At 32.5% G+C, this 22,724-nt stretch overlaps 1 protein-coding gene across 5 annotated transcripts in view; it reads right to left on the bottom strand.

Annotated features, from left to right (window-relative positions):
- Positions 1-990: 990 nt before the first annotated feature.
- Positions 991-22,724, bottom strand: part of LOC145677401 (sodium channel protein 60E-like) — an 861,846-nt gene continuing 840,112 nt past the window's right edge. For all 5 annotated transcript variants that reach the window (XM_081747910.1, XM_081747914.1, XM_081747904.1 and 2 more), the window contains one exon: positions 991-7,465. In XM_081747910.1, the coding sequence (XP_081604036.1) occupies positions 6,745-7,465 (721 nt within the window). In that variant the 3' untranslated portion in view covers positions 991-6,744. The remainder of the gene's footprint in view (positions 7,466-22,724) is intronic.

Raw genomic sequence — 22,724 nt, 5'->3', positions numbered from 1 at the left:
ATCTTCATCGTTACGACGATATAAAGTGTGACCTCGGATCATTTTCTCAGAAACGGCCCGGAAGTTTCTACTAACACATAGTACATGTATTATGGGGCCCCACTGTTTGAAGTGCTCATGATAAGTTGGTTATCCCCGGGAGACCGAAACCAACTGAAAAAAAAATTAAATGGAAAAATATGTCAAATTGGATGCCATTCTAAAGTTCGGAAAATAAAGTCGGCGTAAGGAACTACACAGTACACTCTAAGCAGCAGAAACCTCAGGAAATAGTGAACGAATCGTATTCACAAATTCCTAGGTCCCGTGTAGGAACCAACCGAATAATATCTACTAAGTACAGGAATTTGTTTGCCGAAGCATGTAGCTATCCCCTCTCTCCAAACATACACACGCCGGTATACTTACACTAATGTTAACTGGAATTTATTTGTGCGTTGTTAAGTTTCAGAGAACTCTTCTTTCGATTTCGTATTTTTGATGGTGTAAGCTACTAATACAAAAGTAAGAATTATCGACATATCGAAATATTAAATCGCTCACAAAAGACGAGAAATCAGATTGTGGGTTCAATACTGTATTTGTCTGTACAAAAGTGAACGGGAATTTTTATATGGGTAATTTTCATAACGATAGATAGAGTATTGAACCCATCATCTTTCGTTTCGTTTTTGAAATAATGCAGAAATAAGTAAGGGGTTTTCTAAATATAATCTCTATGTACGCAGTATATACTCGTTAGCTGGAAATCAAAAATAAATTCTAGAAAAGAATCGTCATTTAAAAAAAAAAGTACAGAATAATTATGCTTTTACGCATTAGACCGATATCAGCTTTCATAGTCTTAATAAAGCGCGGCTCTTATTAATTAGTGAATACCAAACATTTTAGAAGTTACGGAAATCATCTTTGCAAACTAAGAGGCTATAATGAGAAAAATCTTTTAGTTTAAAGGGTTTCAGGACTATAATGCAATTCAGTCACAAACGCTAAAATTCTATAACAAATATAATAAACAATAATCTTATACACTCTTTTTTTTATAAATTATACAAGTTATTTTAATAATTTATACATATTATTGCATTAAATAAATGGCAACTTATGAGGGAAGTCTATACAAATTGGTGATTCAGGGGGAATATATTTTATGTACATAATTGGATTATATTCAGCTTAAAAACAAGCTCTCTGACACTATATGTTATAGCTAAAAAGATCACTTTACATATCACAAGTTTTCATATACAGAGACAAAATTAATATTGCATAAATTTTAATTTAAAATATTTTAGAAATGCAAATGCTTATAATTAAATTATCAAGATTGAAGGGAAGTTACGTCATTAATTTGTTCCTTAGCAAGCACAGAGGAAACTGGAGACACTAAATAAACACTTAAAAATTGTTTTAAATTTAAAAACTATGAATTGTAATTAAATGCTGTTAAAATTGGATCTATAATGACAAGAGTGCTGCTCTTAAATTGTTGCCCGATATATCATTTACATATACGTATTTTTTTAAAACAACATCAGGCTTCTTTTTAAGTAATGCAACACTATTTTAACATCTGGATTTTCAGTAGTAGTACAATACATGGAATGCAACATATGTATGAAAAAAGCATATTTGACAGTTTTACTCATTAGCACAATAATATACAACTTTATATAGTAATTGACAATTCTAAGATTTGCATTTTTTTCCCAATTATGTAAATAATGTACTTTATTTATTTCATTTATTTATTTTATTTTTTAAATTCTTCTTTTTACGACGTAGCAGAGATTTAAACTAAAATGTACAACACATTACAACATTTGAAATACTTTTTTGTTATTTTTTCTTGGTTTTTACATATTACACAGAATAATTAAGAAATGCGACAGAATACAGCATTTTTATGTAAGTTATTTACTTACAGATTACCATCCCTTCATTTGTTAAGTTACTTTCTAAAACTTGCTATTGCAAACATTGTTAAATATTTAGCTTTCACTCTTTGACTGTCATAAATACAATATACTTATATATTGTTAAACATAACAAATGACCATTTGCAAATTGAGAATTGATATGTCCGAAAACCAATACTGGAAAACACTTTCGAGAAACTTGACTTGACTTAACCAACCATCACTACCATGATCCACCACGTTATTTGAAGGTCGAACACTGCTTTCAAAGTAAGTGAAAAATTCTCAAATATATATATGATTTGCCTTAATGCTAAGTTAGGTAAACCAATTTTTGAAAAATCTTATTTTTTTATTTTGCAATTGTTTCATCAAAGATTGAAAATAGCTAAAAGGAATAAAAACATTGTTCTTAGTATTCATATTTAAAGCAGACAATTTTTTTTAATTGTATTTTTTTTTACCAAAAAATTAAAGTTTGTTTTTATATTTACAATCTATAACAGACAAATTTATCTTCCTTGAAAAATAGTAAGATCAAACAGGAGGAACAAAATTTTTTAAGCTAAAGCCAACTTGTTAATATCTTTTTTATATATATTATATATTTATAGCAGTAAAAATACAGCAAAATCTGCTTACGTTCAACCAACTGGAACTTAGTTTTCTCAGATAAATACACAAATAAATTATGCACAGCGGAATTTTAACAAATTTTATTTTCAGTTCTTTTCTCAAACGAAAAAGATCGGCATTCAATGAAAATAGACATTTTGCATGTCCTGTAATTATTAATTGAAGAACACAGAAAGAAAATAGTAGCTAAAATAGTGTTACTTTTGAATCTTTACTGCAAATTGTTTCTAGGAGAGAAACTGAGGAAGATGTTACACTTATGTATACATAATAATTATATAAGAGAAGACCGGGATAGTTGCCCACCAAGATAATAACATACTTAGACGTTTAATCAAATTATATAAAGGAGCAATTTTAGTAAAATAGGAAATTCCAATTTTCAGTTTAAATTATTGTACACCAAACTAGAATGAGAAACAAGCATTAATGGAGTTGGTAAGAGATAATATTTGAAGAATTGAAATTATTATAAGGATTATTAAAATGGACGAAATTAAGCGTCATAGATATGTACCATTTTGCATTTTACACATTTTCAGCATTAAGAGAAGAATGGCAAAGTTTGAAGTTGTAGCAATAACTCACTGTCCAACAGAGATGTGAAACTCAGTTATAATCAAGGTATCATGTAACTGAGAATCAACAGTTGATGTCTAAGCACTAGTTCTTGAAAGTGTTAAATTAAAAAATAAAATAAATACATTCAAGAACAAATAATAATCGAATAAAGTTTATATTTTTTATTCTTATTATCCTGTTGATTAATTTTAGATACCCAATCGAAATTATAAAAAAAAAAATTACTTGCTTATTTGCTTCAGAATCTTTGATTACTTCAGTACTGATATTTTGTTGCTGAATGAACAAAGAATTTAGACGTTTAATGAAGATTGCAATCATATTGAAGTTCTTTGAAGCTTTTTTACACTTATTCGCTTTGAATACTGTTCGAGGAAAATCTGCTTACTAGAAGAGAGAGTACAATGATTTGTAAGTATATAATGTAGCTGAGCAACAGTCATCTTCCAGAATTACATCGCTGAGAGATGAATTTATCCAGGAACGCTAATAGTGTATAAACTGTAACTATATTGTTTCCAATAGAACAAAATTTCTGAATTTATCGGGTTCTGAGCTTTTAACCCAGAACCCACTAATTTCTAAACTTCAATATCACATTGAATTTTCAAACAGCCAAATGATACAAAAAAATTAACAGGTTCATATATTTTCTTTAGTACGTTATCGTTGTCATAAAGTTCCGTCAAAATAGTAGAAAATTGATGTACCTATATATAATTTCTTTGTGTATGCATGTGTGCGTGAGGGAGAATGAGAATTGTGCATATGTGCGTTCGTTCGTGTGGTGTGTGCGCGAGAGAAAGAAAGAGAGAGGTGCAGAAAGAAATCGCGAAAAGAATATAACATGGAATGTATTTTTCCATATTCTGTTCTATTCATATTTTGTTTGTACTATATAAAATGTACAAATAGAATAATGTGTGTAGTGTAGATTGGAAAATAAGAAACATGTAAGTTGGTTATATTGAAGCGTATAGGTGGAATACTTAATGCAAGCTGAAGGAATCCTACTTTTTCAGCGGGTAAAAGAAAAAAAAATGAATGGAGAGAGCTGAAGTTGGTTTTGAACAATCCACTATATTAAAATTCCGACACTATTGACAGATATCCTCGATTCTCTTTATTATTCCACTCCAATACTTCTTGTTTTTTACTTCATTGTGAGTTTGATATGCTCCAAACTAGCATCTTTTTATATTTGCTTGTTCACCACATTTCCATAATTTAATTCACTGATATAAACTTCTGAAGTTCTTATTTACATGCACTTAAACAGTATATAAACTAATGGATATGCTTTTTGTAATTCTTCCTCCATTGACAGGAGTATGCATAATATTTTACTTGCTATAAAAATAAGAAAAAGAGAGGAGGAGGTGAAAATGTTTGGGAAGTACAGAACGAACAGTAACCAAACAAAACCATGACTTGACTATTCATGAATAAGACTTGGAGAACGAATTAAATGAAGAAGTTACAACAATTTACTTATATCAGGAACTATCAAAAGAACTTTATATTAAGTGACAATACTGTGAAGCAGCAGCTTAAAGAAAATAGGACTGGAATATAAAAAGCGAAAAACTATTTATCAATAGAAAAATGTGATTAGTACAGAAAGAAAATATGTTATGAACACTACAAAAGTACATCTTAAAAAATAGACGTTGCAAGTAAAGATTAAAATTGTTGTAATGATTCTTTTACAGTGTACTGTGTGCAGAACTTGCTTCTTTGTTCTATCGTAAGAAACTTTTGTTTATGTTTATAGAAGGAAATAATGAGTAGAAATCAAGATTTAAGAAAAGAAAAATCAATCAAGTACCATTACTTCTTTTCAATTAAAAATAACTGATCTTAGGCAGCAGATTTTGCTGTAAATAATTTAATTCTCTAAAATATTTAATCAGTATTGCAACTATGTTTCAACAAATAGGCACAATATATGATTACTTCTGTTCTTCGTAACTGTAGTTCGCCTAAGTACGCACAAAAAATATTCATTTAAAATAAGTGCGCTTTCTATTAAAAAAGCGCTTGATCACTGTTACCACCACCTGCTACATGAGTTTGCGCTTAAAGAGTGCAACAAAACTGACGGCAGTTTCATTGTGATGAATTTTCCACATCATTCTTCAGGAGCTTCATAAAGATTTGAGGCAGTCTTTGTTATTACTAAAAATTCCCACGTTAGTGAATAGTATTCTGTTTAATAGATATATTTTTCTTTCTTTCGAAAGCATTCTTATTGATATATTTCCGCTGAAAAACATTAACAAGCTGACCAAATCTGTAACCAGAGGATTAACAATATACTTTTCTATCATTACAGTGGAACTGTGCCAGTGTTATAAAAAAATATCTCTTTCAACAATATTATGTAATATATATATTTATTTATATATTTCTTCATGAGAGATTATGTAAATAGACATGAAAGGGAAAGGGGGTGCAATATTTGTGTTCAATTTACTTATCACAATGAGAAGATAATGCATTCTTCAGACGTGCGTGATATTGAAACAAGCAGTTTATAATTCATGGTACTTCTCAAAGATCTTTTATGAAAAAAAGTTAAATATATGTATTCATTTACATATATTTTTATCAATGTCCACGCACTTTCTGCCATTGGGAATAATAATATTGCTCATTATTAGATTTCTTCAACATTTATTATTTTAAAAACTATACCTACTATATTTATATATCACTTATTGCAGTTCTAAATATTTATTTATATATTTACATATAATTTTACCGAACCTGAGTTGTATAAAGAATAAATTAGAAGTATTTGTACTTTGTGAGAGACGAAAATAAGATGTGTATGAACTATTGGTAATATTTGATCTTGGAAATTATATATACACAAGAATTAACAGCAGAAAGTACCAGAACACTGACCATATTAAAGATATTGATTTCCTTCTTTTCTTTCTGTTTTTTAAAGAAATTGGAGCTATTTACAATTTTCATTAACAGCTTTCTGTAAAACTACTGATTAGTCCAATTTGTTAGGCCATTATTTGTTTGAAATGTGGGAGGCATTGTTGAATGCCGTGTACTGATATCCTTCAAGACAATAACAAACAGCCAGAACATACAATGTACAGACACCCTACATATATAAGTTTATTTAGTAGGCCTTCAAGTGTCAGGTGTTGTACACCCTTCATTTTTCTTTCACATATCAGTAATAGGCAAGCAATCAACCACTTGTTCTTTTACATTTCACCGGAAATTATTTCTGCACAATGCTAAGACAGAGTCAATACTGATTTATTTTTAAAAAGTCGTATTGAAAGTTAAGTTTTACTATCTCCGATTTTTTTTCTTTCTTGTTTATTCGTTATAATTTTGGTTGTAATTGACTAACAGTTGATTTTTAGCCATAACTATTCCCACACACCTTTTCACCTTGCTGCTGTGTTCCATTGTGATGCCCTCTTTCCTGTCCACTCAATTCATTTTCTCCACTCGACTAAAACTCTTATGCTCCTCGTATTTCACAGACACAAATGAAACAGGTAACATTCGGAGCACCACCAGAATTCAGCACGAAAAGACAAATGACGTATATTGTCTCTTAAAACCTCGTCCATCAGCTGACCTTATCTGAACCAGTTTCATACAGATCATCTTCGGACACATCTTCTTTATGCACCTCCACTAATATCACACTTCCACTAGTTGGTCCTGCTTCACTTACATGAATCACACGCACACCATCCAGAGGATCGCGACGTTCCTCCGGACTTAACAACTGATCATCATCATTAATCGCACTTTCAGCGTTTTCCACCAACGAAGTATCATTTACTATAATGCACACATGATTGTCTTGAAGAGGTCTAACGCTGTCAGTTAAACTAGGTAGTTGTTCTTCGTCTATTAAAGATTGCCTGTTGCTTTCACGTTCAGGAAGATCAGGCAATTCGGGAGATACACTACTAGTCTGATCTTCTGACATTACAACTACAGTTGGAATGCCGGTGTGATTGTTATTAGGTTGTTCCTCCTCATCCTCACCTACTGACGAACTAACATCCACAAGATTCTGAGTCCCCAGCAAAAATGCTTGTGGCATGTTAAGCCATGCAGCAGTCATTTCAGATAAATCACATGTAGATGACCCACCTTCAGAAGCCCTGGATGATTTGCGAGAACTGGGTCGCGAACTGTTTCTTCTGCTGTTTTTTCTCACATGCAAAAATTGAGAAAATCGGTGCCAACCCTGTTGTATTGATGACGCCCCTGGACTTGATGTTTGTGTCTGGACATCTTCAGTGTCCAAAGGATCCTTATCGGATTCCTTTTGTTTCCTAAGAATAAATGATAATTTATATGAGTACATGTAGAAGCTCAATACAATATAGAGTTCTAATAGTACCAACTGAGTATTTATTATTAGTGCTAAATGACGTTCATTAAATTAATAAACCTTAAAATATTAATTCTATGTTTCATATATATTTTTTAAAATTTCTATTACACGTATGGGGACAGAAAATATTTTTTTAAGAAAGTCTTTGTCATTAAGGATAAGTTAGAAAATCTGTTAGAAGATCTTTTCACAAACATATTCATATCTATTTATTGCCATTGTTATATCGATTGCTTATTGTACTGTAGAAATATTTATCATTTTATTTTAATTAATACTATTTCCATAAGTGAATTATTACTGTACTCACTGAGAAGAAGGCTTCAGTCTTGGCGTTTCAGTTAAAACTATTTGAAATAATTTTGAAATTTTATACGGACACTATTCTGAATATTTGCTCTAGAATTTCTTCTAATGACATGGTTTATAAATATGACTGTCTTTTTTTCTCCTTGATCGAATGATTAATAAAATGTGATACGCCGTAAACGGAGAAGTCAGTAGGAATAATAAATGTAGCTATGCTAAGATTACTGATACATTTTATAGTTTGCATAATATATCAGACCATATCACAAGAATTTCTTAGCAGCTATGTAAAATATAAAATGTACTTGTTCGGAAATTATATTGAAGTAAATGTAGCAATTGTTGACTACAGAAAAATTCAATTTTATAAATAACCATTTTTTCCTAGTAATAATTACAATTGCTTAATTTTAACAAGTGGTAAAGCTTATAGAAACAAATTTCAAGATTTAATAGCTAATTTTTACATTTTTAAATGCATTAACGAAATCTCAAATAACCATTTATCATCACTATAATAGTTTCTATTGGATTAGTGAGATTGAAATGTCTCTAATATCGCTTTCAGACAATACTGTAAAACGTAGAATTAATGAAATGGCCTTGAATTTGAAAGATCAGGTAGCTGAAAAGGTAAAAAAATAACCTTCATTTTTGCTCTGTAGTGTGATGATTCCACGGATATCTCAGTGTTTCCATTTACTGTTGGTTCGTAAAAGGAAATAGGTTACTGGAAGGAATATTGTTCCCAAAAAATTTGCAGACATCATCCAAAGGTTTTGCTGTTTTTTTATGCTATTAGTAAATTTTCTTTTATTGAAAATCATTTGTCTTGGGACAGAATTGTAGGAATATGTAGGTCCACTGATGAAGCTATAGCATTGTTCGGTTTGCGGTATGGATTTTTAAAGCTGGTAAAAGAGAAAAATCCTACCATTATTGGTTCACACTGCTTAATTCACAGGCAAGCCTTAGCTGCAGAAACTTTACCAGAAAACCTAAAATAGCCATTATCATTGTCTATTGAAGTTGTTAATTTTGTAAAGCCAAGTGCTCGGAACACTCATCTCTTTGAGGCTTTGTATGACAACCTCAGTGCTGAACAAAAAACTTTACTTTTACGGTTCGTTGGTTGTCGAAAGATAATATTTAAGTAGGCTGTAACGAGCTTAAGTCAGATGTGGAATTTTCTCCTAAGTGTAGAAAAAGATTAACTTTATACTTCGTTCACTACTAAGGAAACGCCGATGCTTCTACGCCGAACTTTTAATTCTTTTCCTCGATTAAGTGAATTCCATGACAATAGTTATTTAACCATGTGGAAAGACATCAACTCCCACCTGAGTCAATCTATGATGAGTTCAAGCGATATTTTCCTGATTTATGTGAAGAAGACTGACAGATACAAATTAACAAGAACACCTTTCGTTGTTGATGTAGATTTGCTTCCACATTAAATATAGGAGGAAGTAATTGAATAGAAATGCAATTCGAAAAAAAAAACTGAGTCAACATCTTTGGAAGAATTTTGAGTTTGTTTTCTGCTGTTTACCCAAGAGTTACAAAAGAAGTCTTAAAAGTAATTGCTCAGTTCTCGACAACTTACATATATGAATCAAAATTTTACAATAAAATCAAAGTATCGCAACCGTTTGGAAATGAAAATTGATCTCAGGTACTTTGTCGAACTTATCACCGAATATCAAGAAACTTGTGAAGGAAAAGCAATGTCAACCACCATACTTGAAGTTTTCCTTTGCTTTTACTTGATAAGGTTTTGAACTTCATCTTATACAATGAAATAGCATTTTGTACTCATTTTTGATAATTTTGTTTTTTTAAAAAAGCTTAATTATTTAGTTTCTAATATAGTAGAAATCTTGAATAGCAATAGAAAAGAAAGTTCGTTAAAGTTTAAATGCTTATTACAAGTTATGTTTTATTCATAACTAGTGTTAAATTGCCCGCTTCGCTGGGTTAAATTAAGAAACAAATAGTAATATGTTCCGTTAGTCAGTCACTTTTCTTTACAGTGACCTCGAAAACTATGGATTCGGCACTAATATCGGTCATTTTCGATCATTTATAATCGTCTCTCCCCCTTCCACTCTTCTAAGTTGCCCTTCAAAGTGATATGAAAAAAAAAAAAAAAACATCTCACGTTCGAATCTCATCTATGTTGAAAATTTGATCAAGATCGGTTGGGTGGTTCAAGAGTTGTTAAGTTTTATTTATTTATTTATTTATTTATATCCCCCTCCCCTAGGTTCTACCGTCAGAGAAATTCAAGAAGAAAAAAAGCAACTTTTCAGTCCCGAACCTCATCTATGTTGAAAATTTGATTGAGATCGGTCGGTGTTTCAAGAGTTTTTAAGTCACAAACCTAGTCACTTTTATTTTTTATTTATATTATTTTTGTATATCTCCCCGTCCTCCTGCTCGTCTACGTTGCTCCGTCGAAGTGAAATGATAAAAAACTTCCTAGGACCGAACCTCATCTATGTTAAAAATCTGATCAACGTTGGTCGTTTGGTTCAAGAATTATTAAGTTCTATTTATTTTTTTATAGCTCTCCCTCCCCTAAGTTTTACCGTCAAAGTGAAATGATAAAAAACACTCCCAGGCCCGAACTTCATCTATATTGAAAATTTGATCTAGATCGCTCGGGTGGTTCAAGAGATTAAGAGTCACAAACATAGTAACTTTCAATTTTATAATATAGATTTCACATTTTGTTTTTATCATAGCTTGCGCCCCCTGTTCGCTCTTCACGCTCCGTGGGTTAGGAACCACTGGTTTAGACGAAGAAGTTGGACTCATGAGTACCACACGAGTTGACACCGGTCAACAATGATCACTGTCTGGAAGTGTATCCTTCTCTGAGTATATTGAATAACTAGAAAGGTTTTTCGTATTATCACTTTTGATGAAAAATAGATCTGGTACGACAATCATACACGAGCATGACAGTGATTGGATAGTGGTCAGCGTTCTGATACGACTACCATACACGGGTGACAGTGATTAGATAGTGGTCAAAATCCTGGTACGACCATACACGAGCATGACTGGTTCGATAGTGGTCAACATCCTGGTACGAGAATCATACACGGACATGATAGTGGTTGGATAGTGGTCAGCGTCCTGGTAGGACAATCATACACAGGCATGACAGTGGTTGGATAGTGGTCGACATTCTGATACGACAATCACATATGGGCATGACAGTGGTTGGATCGTGGTCAACAACCAGCACGGTTTCCAAAACTACTCTTCCGACCGCAGATGGTGTTACTTTATGATGGAGATGATCCATCGTGTCTTTCGCTGTCGAGCCAAAACCATCACTGTGAATCGTTACAGTATTGAACTGCATAAACTACACTACAAGCTTGACTGCGAGTATCCAGCAATAGAAAACAGACATGGTATCCTCACGTTGCACGACAACGCATGCGTTAATGTCGCATGAGAGACGGTGCAGATTTTGTATGAGTTGTAGTATCAAAGCCTTCCTCACCCACCGTGTTGTCCTGACGTCTTTCCTACCAATTACCATCTATTTCGACATCTCAATCACTTCTTGGCAGAAATGAATTTTCCTGATGACCAGGCGCTGCAATGTGCCGTTGAGGATTTCTTCGCATAGCAGAGTTCAGATCTTTTTCGTTACGGAATCCAATCATTGGCTGAGCGAAGGCAAAAGTGTGTGGTTGCAGTCGACCATCACTTTGACTAACCAAATATTGCAGTTCTAATTTTTTTTCTGACTTTGATAGTAGCAAATGTAACGGACATTTCAATCGCACATACCCACTATTCTTTTAATAAAAGTTAAATGAAGGGCCTGGAATTATGCCCTTTAAGCCAGCATTACTATAAGTCCTTTCCTACCTGGACACGATGTTGTTCTTAAGAATAAAATAAGCGTCCAGACGATTTTTTTCCCCACAACGAAATTGTCTAGGCTTTCTATCATTTCGAGAAAGATCGAAAGTTGAAATAAATACTTCCGTCTCGATTCTTGAAAATGTTTGTATCTAGCTCAGAAAGCGGTCGTCTGCTAATACTGTGCAGGAGAGAGACCGCTATGATTTACCCAGTAATAACATCGGTGGGTGTGTGTAACGAAAATTGACGCCACAAGCACGGGCTTGATACTGAGCTACATGGTCATGAAATGATTTTGAACATGCAAAAAGTTGGAAGGGTTAAGTTTTGGTCAGATGTCCTCTTTTTACTTCATGAAATATGGTAACTGCCTTAAGCTAAAAGGAGATTAATTATGTATGCAAATTAATGATGAAGGAATTTATTCGATGACAAAGTAAGATGAGATGAGACAATCTCAAATAAATCCATTAATACGATACAGTCCAACCTAAGTTTACAAGGCTTAGAATCAAACTTGTAACTTTTTGCACCAGAAGAGTGTATTCTATCGTTTACACACTGTGTCCCTTACAGTACTGAGCAAACAGTGGAAAAACAAACGGTCACAGAATACATCAAAATATGAAAAAATAGACAATTAATTTCTTGAACATACATTCAAATTATCACTAGTATTTCTCTCTTCATCTATTTATTATGTCTATATGTTTGTAAGATTTGTTGTTTAAATCTCCTCATCTTTATTCTTGTAATGTTTATTGTTCTGTGATCTAAATCAAGGGCATATTCTTTGGTTGTTATCCCTTATCTTTCATAGATAGATTTTTCTTTTATGATTGTTGAAAACCTCTGATAATTGGATTCTTTTTGAACAGTTCTCCTCAATTCGTTATGAACAGAACTTACTTATAAAGTACACAAAGAACTGATTTCTGATATCAACTTATACATAGCTATTGCTTTATATGTTTTAAAAATATTATATGCTGTAAATGCAAATAAAGTTAATTCGCTTAGTAGCTTATATATTATTTTGCTTTACAATGATATGAAAATGCTCCATGTGAATACCTATGATTTTGTTACTTCATCCATGAAAAAAAAATCATATGTCTGGGAACATTGTCTACTTAGTACATGGATTTGGCATGAGAGAGAGAGAGAATCTCAAATAAATAAAATAAAAATATAAATAAATAAATAAATAAAATTAAAGAAGACATAAGTCCATAATTCATTCCTAAAACGTTGCGAATTTCAGACAAATATTCACTATTTTTGAACAGGAATATATCTTTTTCATATATATAATAATTGAGTTTATGGAATGCATATTTCAAGATTAAAATAGTACTCAGCTAACTGTATTCCTAGAAGCTGAAAAAAACTTTCCAATATTTTGGATACATAAGCGAGTATTCTTTTTCGAGGATGAAGGTTTAATACATATTATGCAATAAATTCTATATATGCTTATAACTTTAATATCAATCTTAATTTGTATACGAAATAACATATTTTTACAATGTAATATAATAATTTTTAAAAACTTACTATTATGTGTGAGCTCAACAAAAGTTCTTTCCCTTTAAAATTATGGTATGTATGAAGTGCACTTGAACACACACTACCTATTCCAAATTCCAACTTGCAATTAATCCGTTAAAATATTAACTGTTAAGTTAATCAGTTATTTTTTTTTTAATTTCAACGTAATCAATTAAATTTTCCAGGAATTACTTTTTAATTGATAATCCTTAAAGAAATTCATTTTCCATTAAAACATTAATCATTTTATTTTCTTAAAATGTATAAGAAATGGATGTTCTACAAGTATGTTTTTGCGGCAAACTTCAAATGCTTCATGAAAGTTTCCATAGAAGTAACTTGCAGGTTTCCCCATGGTAAACATTTTGACCTCAATTTGCCTCGAAGTCTGAGACAGTGCAATCTTCTTCAAAGGAGGGTAAATACTAGTTGCTTTTAGTAGTTCCCGTTTGACGTGCCAAAGAGGCTTCTCGAACAAGAACAAGAAAAGTTTCTGGTGATTATACCCTGTTATTAGTGACGGAGTTGTTTGGGATTTACTCCCATCTTATCATTTGCCTGATTCTTTGCAGTAAAGCAGTCATGTTTTAAAACTTTGTTTACAATCTCAAATCTTTACCTATGGTCAAAGAACAGAACAGCGGGAGATAATATAAAATGTGCGTTGAGTCAAGTACAATACAAATATAATTGTCGCTTGCTAAAGGAATAAAACAATGTGAAAAGAACAAGATGTGTCGAATTTATTGATATTCAAGGTGTCTACTATATTGTTACCACTTACTTTCTGTCGTATTTGCTATATATGTCTTCTCTCAGATTTTAATCACTTATACCGGCTGTACTTCGGTTTTATCATATAGTTAAAGGAAAAGCAATTCAAGCTTAGAAAGAAAAGCTTCGTTATTGCGTTGTTTTTTTGAAGTATGACATAATTTAGTATTTCCAGTGATTTATTTCAACATTCAGAATAAAAACTGCTGAGTAGTCCGGTGAATGGCATATGTTTTTTATTTGTCTGCATTTCGTTCGGTAGACACATGTTGAATACCTGGCAAGAGTACTTAGAAAGAAGTGGCTAGAAACTAATTTCAAACTGCAGATATCTTCTCAAAACGTAGTTGCTTATGTTTCATGAATAATATATACTGTAAAGAATATTGGAAATCTAGAAAGTAAACAATGTACTTCCAAAATATGTTTAAGTACATTAATAGGCTGTTCTGTATTTTAAGGAAGTAGATTTATTAAAAATTCCTTTATATATTACCATGTTCGTCCGGGAAACAGGAAAATCTCGAGAACTACTTGATCAATCAGATCAATCAAAATCAATCAAATTTGGTCAGAATGTATAGGATCGAAAGTTAGGAATAGTTTTAATCCTCCTTTTTTTTTTAACTAGGTATGCCTACACTCGACTGGGCCGTCACGAGACCTTCTCTCACGAACTTTATAACACTGAATCATCATTATTGAAGGTTATAGGTACCAATTGAGCATAGATGCTTTTCAGCGACGAGACGTGGACCTTCAGTTGAAGATAAAATTCGAACCAACATAATGCGTTCAAATTTCAGTTCTGTCCCATTGAGAATTGAAGCCGATACCCCTTGCACCAAAGATATGCGCGCTGACCACTAGTCCAGAAAGAATATCTATTTCTATCTATAGCATTGATGAAGTTTTTTCGTAATTCTATGATATTTTCATTTTATCTTTATTATCAGTTTGGTTTGAAAATTAACTTTTCAGTTAATTTTCCCACGTATATAATTTTGTCCATTAAGTTTTATATTAATTGCACAGTTTAAATAATTCTTACTGTATAGTACTGAAAATTACTATATAATCAATTAATTTTAATTTTAATCGTTATTTTCTCCTAAATTAGCTTAGTTTAATGAATTATTTTTTCAGAGTTTTAATTTTTAAATTTCAATCGATTAAATTTGTCATCAATTTTCCATCTATTTTTACTTTTTTTATTATTTTTTTTAATCCGAGTTATATATTTATTTTCTAACGTATTGTTGACATATTTTGTAACATCTCTGTATTGTTGAATGTGTTACAATACATGATATAAATAATTAAAAAAAATACATGCAAATAAGTATACATATGGGTATATCATTGTACATAGAATGTTAAATGAAAATTACTTTATTATTATAAAAATTGCAACATAGGTTTCAAAAATACATTTTATATATTATTAATCAGCAGAAATTGCGTGAGTTTGGTGAGAGGAGGGTGATTACAGAAGGAAGATTTCTTCAAATGCTTTTCCCGGTGGAAACGTTCCTAGCATCGCTGCTACGTTCCCTCTTTGCACAGCCATACTTAATTTTTGTATAAGAAAGGCTGAAGCTCGAGTGTCGCCTGTGTTGAGAGTTATTCGGCGTCCAACTTCTTTAATAAAGTTTAGTCCTTCATGACCCCAGGAGCCACAAGTTTCGATGGCGATGGTGACGAAGTGATATTTGTCCAAGAGGTTGTTATATTTTCGTCTCTTTTCAGATTCTCTGCGAGTTGCGACCATCCCAGCTTTTGTGGAAGAAGTAGGAAGATTAGAGGGGGCTAGAGTATCGGCACAAGTGAAATCCCATATTAAAGCCTTCCCGCGTTTCCATGGCATTAAAGACATTCCGTCAGGTCTCTTGCCGTCAGAACGACTACACCTGATTGGCTCTCTCACGGAAGGCGTTCTAGAAGAGATGAGGGCTCTCACACGATGAGGTTATTAACCTCGGAGTGGCGAGAGTATCTCCCAGCACTGTGAAGACATGATAGGCCATGTATACCTTTCTTATCTACTAAACTTCCGCAAGCAAGGCACTGGTGTTGTTCGCAGACATCTGCTCCCAAACGTAACGCACAAGCGATTCGAAAACTTTCGTCGGGAAGATGCAGCCCTAGGGATGGAGATGGAAGAGCCTGTACCCAGGCACATGCTTCAGGGGATGAAGTAGCAAGTAGACGTGCCTTATCTTCAGGATTGGTGGAGGACTGAAGAAGAGAAGAAAATCTGCAGTTTATAAGAGGAACGTCCCATGAAGATTGTAAAGTTCTCGTATCAAGATCAGGCAGAGAAAGTCCGCCGCACGATGTCCACTGGGAAATACAATCATTAATCTCAGCTTCAGAATCTTGATGAATATCCTGGCGAAGAAGAGAAGTGATCAATGGCATAGAGCTATGAATGGAAGAAAGGAAAGATGGAGTGGCCAAATCAAGGTCTCGACGAATACCTAGACCTCCGTGATCCACTGGGAGAGATGCCTGCAGCCATGAGCTATCCGTTGAGAAGAGTTGAGAAGAGATTCTAGGCCAAGTTGGATGGAATTATCGTATTGTTCCAGAAGATCTGTCTCGCGCCAGGATGGAAAACTATCATTTAATAAGTGACGAAGCGTTGGCTAAATTTTATATTTTTGAGTGCCGTTAGGACTCATAGATGAAAATATTGGAGGAAGTTATTGATAGTTAGGAATATCTGAATATCATTTAATAAATGACAAAGCACTGGCTGCAATTTTATTTTTGGGACTACGCTTTAAGTTTTAAGGCCCAGTGCGGTAATTCCGTGGATTTTTTTTAGTCTATACAAATTTTAAAATATAATCCATGAATTAACCGCGCAGGTGCATGGCGTCCATGGGTTACTTACTACCCTTTTCGCATGTATTGTATAATATTGTTATAAAGTAAAATCATTAGTGCTGAGTGCGAAGCTTATACGGCAGACCCACCTGTCAGACAGGTGCCAATAAAATAGGGCGCGCAGTCTTGGCTGGTGCTTACAATGGATCTCATCACATTGTAAACATAATCAATGTGTATGAGTGTGTGTAACTGCTGGACGAAACGCTACTCGATTAGATGGTAGACCGAAATCTAAGCTTCGTGTTCGTGGAATTGGAACGAAACACTACTGAGAAGAGATGTTGCTTGTGAAACGAAACGATACGACACGTAGTGGGATTGGGACGAAACGACACGACACGATTTGAAATACGTGATATTTGTGTAAGTGTACTTTACACGTAACATAATTTTAAGGGGGAAAGATAAATTGTGTTGAGCTCCACATAACTGCTTTTTTTTTTTTTTTTTTAATTATTACACCACAGCGTAAAAATATATTATTTCGTATAGATGTTAGAATGTATATTGATACTGAAGTTATAAACATGTGAAGAGCTTATTGCATAATATGTATTAAGCCTCCATCATCCTTGAAAAAGAATACTCGTTTATATCCGAAATGTTGGAAAGTTCTAGGGATAAAATAAGGTGAGTCCTACTTTTATTTCGGAATATATTTCCCCGATTTTACTCTTAAAGATTCCTTTTATTATTAATTTCGTGTCTGAATATATATATATATATATATATATATATAATTACATTGCAATCCAATTAGCTTAAGAGCAAATGAATGCTGTTGCAAATAGGATGTTATTACCTTTTATTGTATTTTAGTATAAACACGCTAAGCTTTGTAAATAGCATATTTGAATGCATCTGAAATATTTGTTTAAATTTTTAAAAAATGTTAACAACATATAAGCAAAATGAACATATGTGACACATTGTGATATACCGTAATACTGAATATTTTGTACAACGCACATTTTTTGTTTCCTATAGAAGAAAAACAGAAACACGAGAAATATTATTGAGACCGTCCTGGAGGAAGACATTAAATATATGTATATATACACACACACACATTTATCATCATGCACTAATTATCTGAAAGAAAACTGCACGTAGACACCGTTGTATAATGACATTTACTACAAGACAGGGATACCAACATCAGAATTTTGTAATCACTCTTCAAAAACACGTTAAAAAGAAGGGCATGATTAGTAATACTACGAGATAAGATCTCATGCCTAGTAGAGGTTACTTGCATTTCACTAAAAATATACAAGAGACATCCAAAACAGGATAGCCACTCATCCATAAACTTGAAAAAAGTAAACAAGATTTTTAGGGGAAAAATACATCTATAAGTCAAGAGAAAAAGTTAATAGTCAGAAGGTATTTTTTTATATATACGTATATATCATTAGTCAACACATGCTGAAAGAAAGTATACGTAAGGATTATGTTCCTTCCACGCATACGGGCAGTGTTACTCTTGGGAGCGGATTTCTTCCTGAAATTCTCTTGTAATGTGACATAAGGGTAGCCAACTAAGTCGAAACCATCCATAAAATACTGATTTTGTTCACAGTCTAGTTCTGGAAAAATTTACTAATTATAATATCTGACCTAAAGTCAGAAACAAGAAGAAGCTGACAATTTTTGCTCCATAAATTTTGATATTTCCCTGGTTAATATAACTCTGATATCATTAGCGAAAATGTATTGCATTTTCAGTATCTATATTTGTATGAATAATGTTGAGTTATATACATATGTCTAAAAGTTCATTCGTACCAAAGATTTTCTTGTATACATGATATTTATTAAAATTATGATACTACTTACAATCATTCGTATAATGAAATTAAAAGAAAGTGTTGTCCCCATATCGCTACTCAAAGGTCTAGTAAGCAACAGTATACTGAACTTATACAGAATTTTACCTACAACATGTGAAGTATAGGTGGCTCTCTCACCCTTGTGTAATTTTGTGTATGCGTTCATTAATGTTGTTCCTGATTTTGCTTCATGGAACTTAGTACGACACTCGAAGAAATCTAATTTGAGATGTCCTATGTACGATCAAGAATTTGGATTGGTTATCACCAAAATGCGTACTTAGTTCAATCGCTTAAGTCTAAACATATATTCGTTGCCGAATCTAAATTATGTAAAAAAAAGTAAGGCTCCAAATTTAACGAACTTTGATTTTAGTATCAACTGTTATACTCCAAGGCGACATGAACACACATTAATTTTAGAAGTTATCGTGTATTGCGCTATTTTTCTATACTGTTTTATTATTGAATACTGTTTAGTTTGTCTTTTCATGTGAACAGAATTCATGATCTACCCTCGAAGATCTCTGCACAATCCATAAATTCTTTCCGCTTGAGTGTCCCGGCAGACCCCAGAGCCTAGATATTGAATTGCACTCGGATCACAATTTTCTTATACTTTAAGCTTCTATAATCTATCGAAAATTCAGGGAACTAACTACTGTTGGTTATCGTTCACGTAGTTTCTCGCCTTTTTTTTCTCCTTACCGGAGCTCTCTACGTCATATGACAACAACAAAGATGTAGAACGTCAGAGACAATCCACAATGTTCTACTGGAGAGTTTAGGTGAAAGTGAGAATAAATCAGACAACGAAAGCATTTTCAGTGGTGATAGTCATAATTATGAGCCTCAGGAAAATGAATATGATAATAGCAAAGACTGTTCTTCCTGAAGTAATAGAAAAGTGAAACGAGGAAGAAGAGATGCTGTGTTCTATAGTAAGACATGTTTCAGGAAGCCATGACTTCATTAGGAGAGAGTTTTCGAGAAATAATACAAGTAATACTCTAATACAGACTCAGAACAGTCATCTGTATGGTAAACTATTATATCAATGTGCTAATTTTGTATCTGTGTTAGTGGTACTTGTTTTATAAAACAAAATTTAAAACAATATCTTTAGTTATTATTTTTGACAGAAAAGATACGAGTGTACATGGTAGAACGGGTAGAAATAATGCGAGTGAAAAGGTTTAATGCCGTTCAAGAAACGTAATTTCTTTGTGCGAACTTGTACATAGTTTTATTCGTGAACATTGTGGGTTTGAGTAAATAAAAGCAACACGTTACGCTTAAATGTTTGGAAAAAATTGTACACTGAAAGTTACATTGTATTTTCTTAAATGGTTTTGTCTTTTAGTTGTTGCTTACTGAAATATGGTTTTCGTAGTAGTTTGATACTAGTTTAATTTGTTTTACAGTACAACAGTCATACAATTGCAATTCGCAAAAAGATTACAGTATGAAACTAAGTTTCTTCATATAAATAGTACTCTACTTTTTATTAATGTTACGCAATACATTGACAAATATAAATATTGAATATTGAGAACAAACTGATATTACTTGAAAGTTAACAACTGATTTTGTTTTAGGATGATACGTATATAAATAACTAAGTCCCTCTTCGACTCAGTTGATACCCTCATGTTAATTCATACAACTAAAATACAGAAGTTAAAAAGTTCATGTATCTTTTAGAGTTTCATAGTTACTGAAACTTGTTATTTTTATAGTTGTTCACCGTGTTTGAGATGAGCACACTTATACGCACGTATATGTTAAAAGTTATAAATATAAAAAATATTTATATTAAAATAGAAAAGCAACCTAATTGAAATTAGTACTTAATGTTAAAATAGATCAAATAAATTTACGTCCGTTTTGTACTAAATTTTAGATGTGTTCTATTTCAAGTTGAAATTAATTGTAAGACTAAGTATACAAATGTATCGGAAATAGAATTACAAACTGCGACTATATATAATAAGACATTTTCGTGTGCAATAAATCTTACAGAGTACAGATGATCGATAAGATTTGCTAACGTATGCCAACTTTCTTTAGGTTAATTTACATTTAAGCTTTATGTTTAATCATATTATTGAAGCATCGAGAGCGTTATAAACTCTCTAAAGACAAATTACTGCAAGAAAAAGTAACTGTTGGCTTTATTATAACTATAAAGTAGTTTTCAACTGATAAAAAGGCATAATTCTGCGATAATACATAATAATTCCAGAACCCACTTTTGTAATTATTAAGAAAATATTATGGAAATCAGGTTAAAAATTCTTTCATTGTTATAAAATGTACCTATTTATAAGCAATGACAAAAGAAACGTTTACTTTCGAAAATTATCTTTAACACAATTGCAATATATGATCATCTACTTGGAAGAAATTTGAAATGAATTGAATGTAACATTTTTACAAGGAAAATGTCGTGTACTCTGATGTAAAAGCTTAACTCATCATTTTTCATTTGTGTCAACAACTTAATTTCTACTCTATCAAAGATACGCCTGTGATATCGAATCATTAAATAAGGATTTTGGATAAGTTATTACTTTCTTAAATAATTAAGAATAAGTAATTACTTTCTTCCTATCGCTTTTCCCCTAAAAGCCATTTCCATTTTCCACTGAAAACCTCCCCCACAACTGTACAGAAAATTGACATCGACTAACTAGCATAACTTTTCGTACTGAAGAAAAAGATGCCTTAATCATCAAGCTGAGTCAGCGCTTTCGAAAATTATCGCTATGTTGAATTTAACAGAGTATATGGCCAAAAGTACTTTTTTCGATTTGAAAAGAACGACAAGAGATACAAACGCAGTTCTTAAAAAGTTTCGAAGAGAAATATCAAGGCACATCTAATGGTACTAGAGCGGGTTTCCGGAAAGTTCCGGAACATTGCTTAAATCGGCATCCTATTTGCTGAACTTGTTTGAAAGTAGTCGTATCTTATCTACACAAACAAGAATTTTAGGAGTAGTCAAAAAATGGATCCAAAGATTGCCATTTTGACCAAGAGTTTTAGGAATGATTAAAAAAAAATCCATCAAAAGATTTCGACCTTGGCCATTAATTAGTTTTTGGATCAGGGGCCACAAAAGTTTCGAACGGAACCTAAATCGAGTTTTCGTATCATTTACGGAATAAGGACATCATACTGAGTTAAGTGATAGTTTGGGTTTGGCTACACTATATGTAGTTCTCCAGATACAAGGCCTATAATTAGGGATGGTACGGAGTCCGAAACGAGATCGCGACTAGTCTCGGATTCATATCATCAATAAATATTTGATAATTTAATTGCTTACTTTTCCATCTCACAATTGCTTTTACGTTACAATGTTTTTTCACCGTACGTTTCAAGCAAATGGTGCATCAAACTGCCTTATTTGACTTTTGTGTTAATGTTGGAACTGGTTTTGCAGCAAACTCCATCCCGATTTAAGTAATGTTCTGGAATCTTCCGGAAACCTGCTCTAGTGCCATTGAATGTGCCTTGATATTGTCTGTTGGAAACTTCCTAAGAATTGCGTTTCTCTCTCTTACCGTTCTTTTAAAATTGAAAAAAAGTACTTCTGGCCATGTACTCTAATGCTAAACTCAACATGCTATAATTTTCAAAAGCGTTGACTCAGCTTGATAATTAAAGTGTCTTTTTCTTCAGTACGAAAAGATACGTTGATTAGTCGATGTCAATTTTCTGCACAGATGTGGGAAGGGGGGGGGGGGGGAGTTCAGTGGAAAATGGAAGTGGCTCTTTCTTATATATAACAATATCATAATACATAAGAACAATATATATGATCTTTGAACTAATTCAATAATCTTGTCTTAATGAATGATACGGCAATGCTTCCCAGTTATATAATCAGTATAGTAATGAAACATATTTTTAGTTTTCATGATTTTCCTTTCCTTACTT

This window comes from Thermobia domestica, chromosome 2, assembly GCF_964235325.1.
Source record: "Thermobia domestica chromosome 2, izTheDome1.hap1.1, whole genome shotgun sequence".
Lineage (NCBI taxonomy): Eukaryota > Metazoa > Arthropoda > Insecta > Zygentoma > Lepismatidae > Thermobia > Thermobia domestica.
Note: the sequence above shows the minus strand (reverse complement) of the source record. Positions and strands in the feature narration are given on the sequence as shown.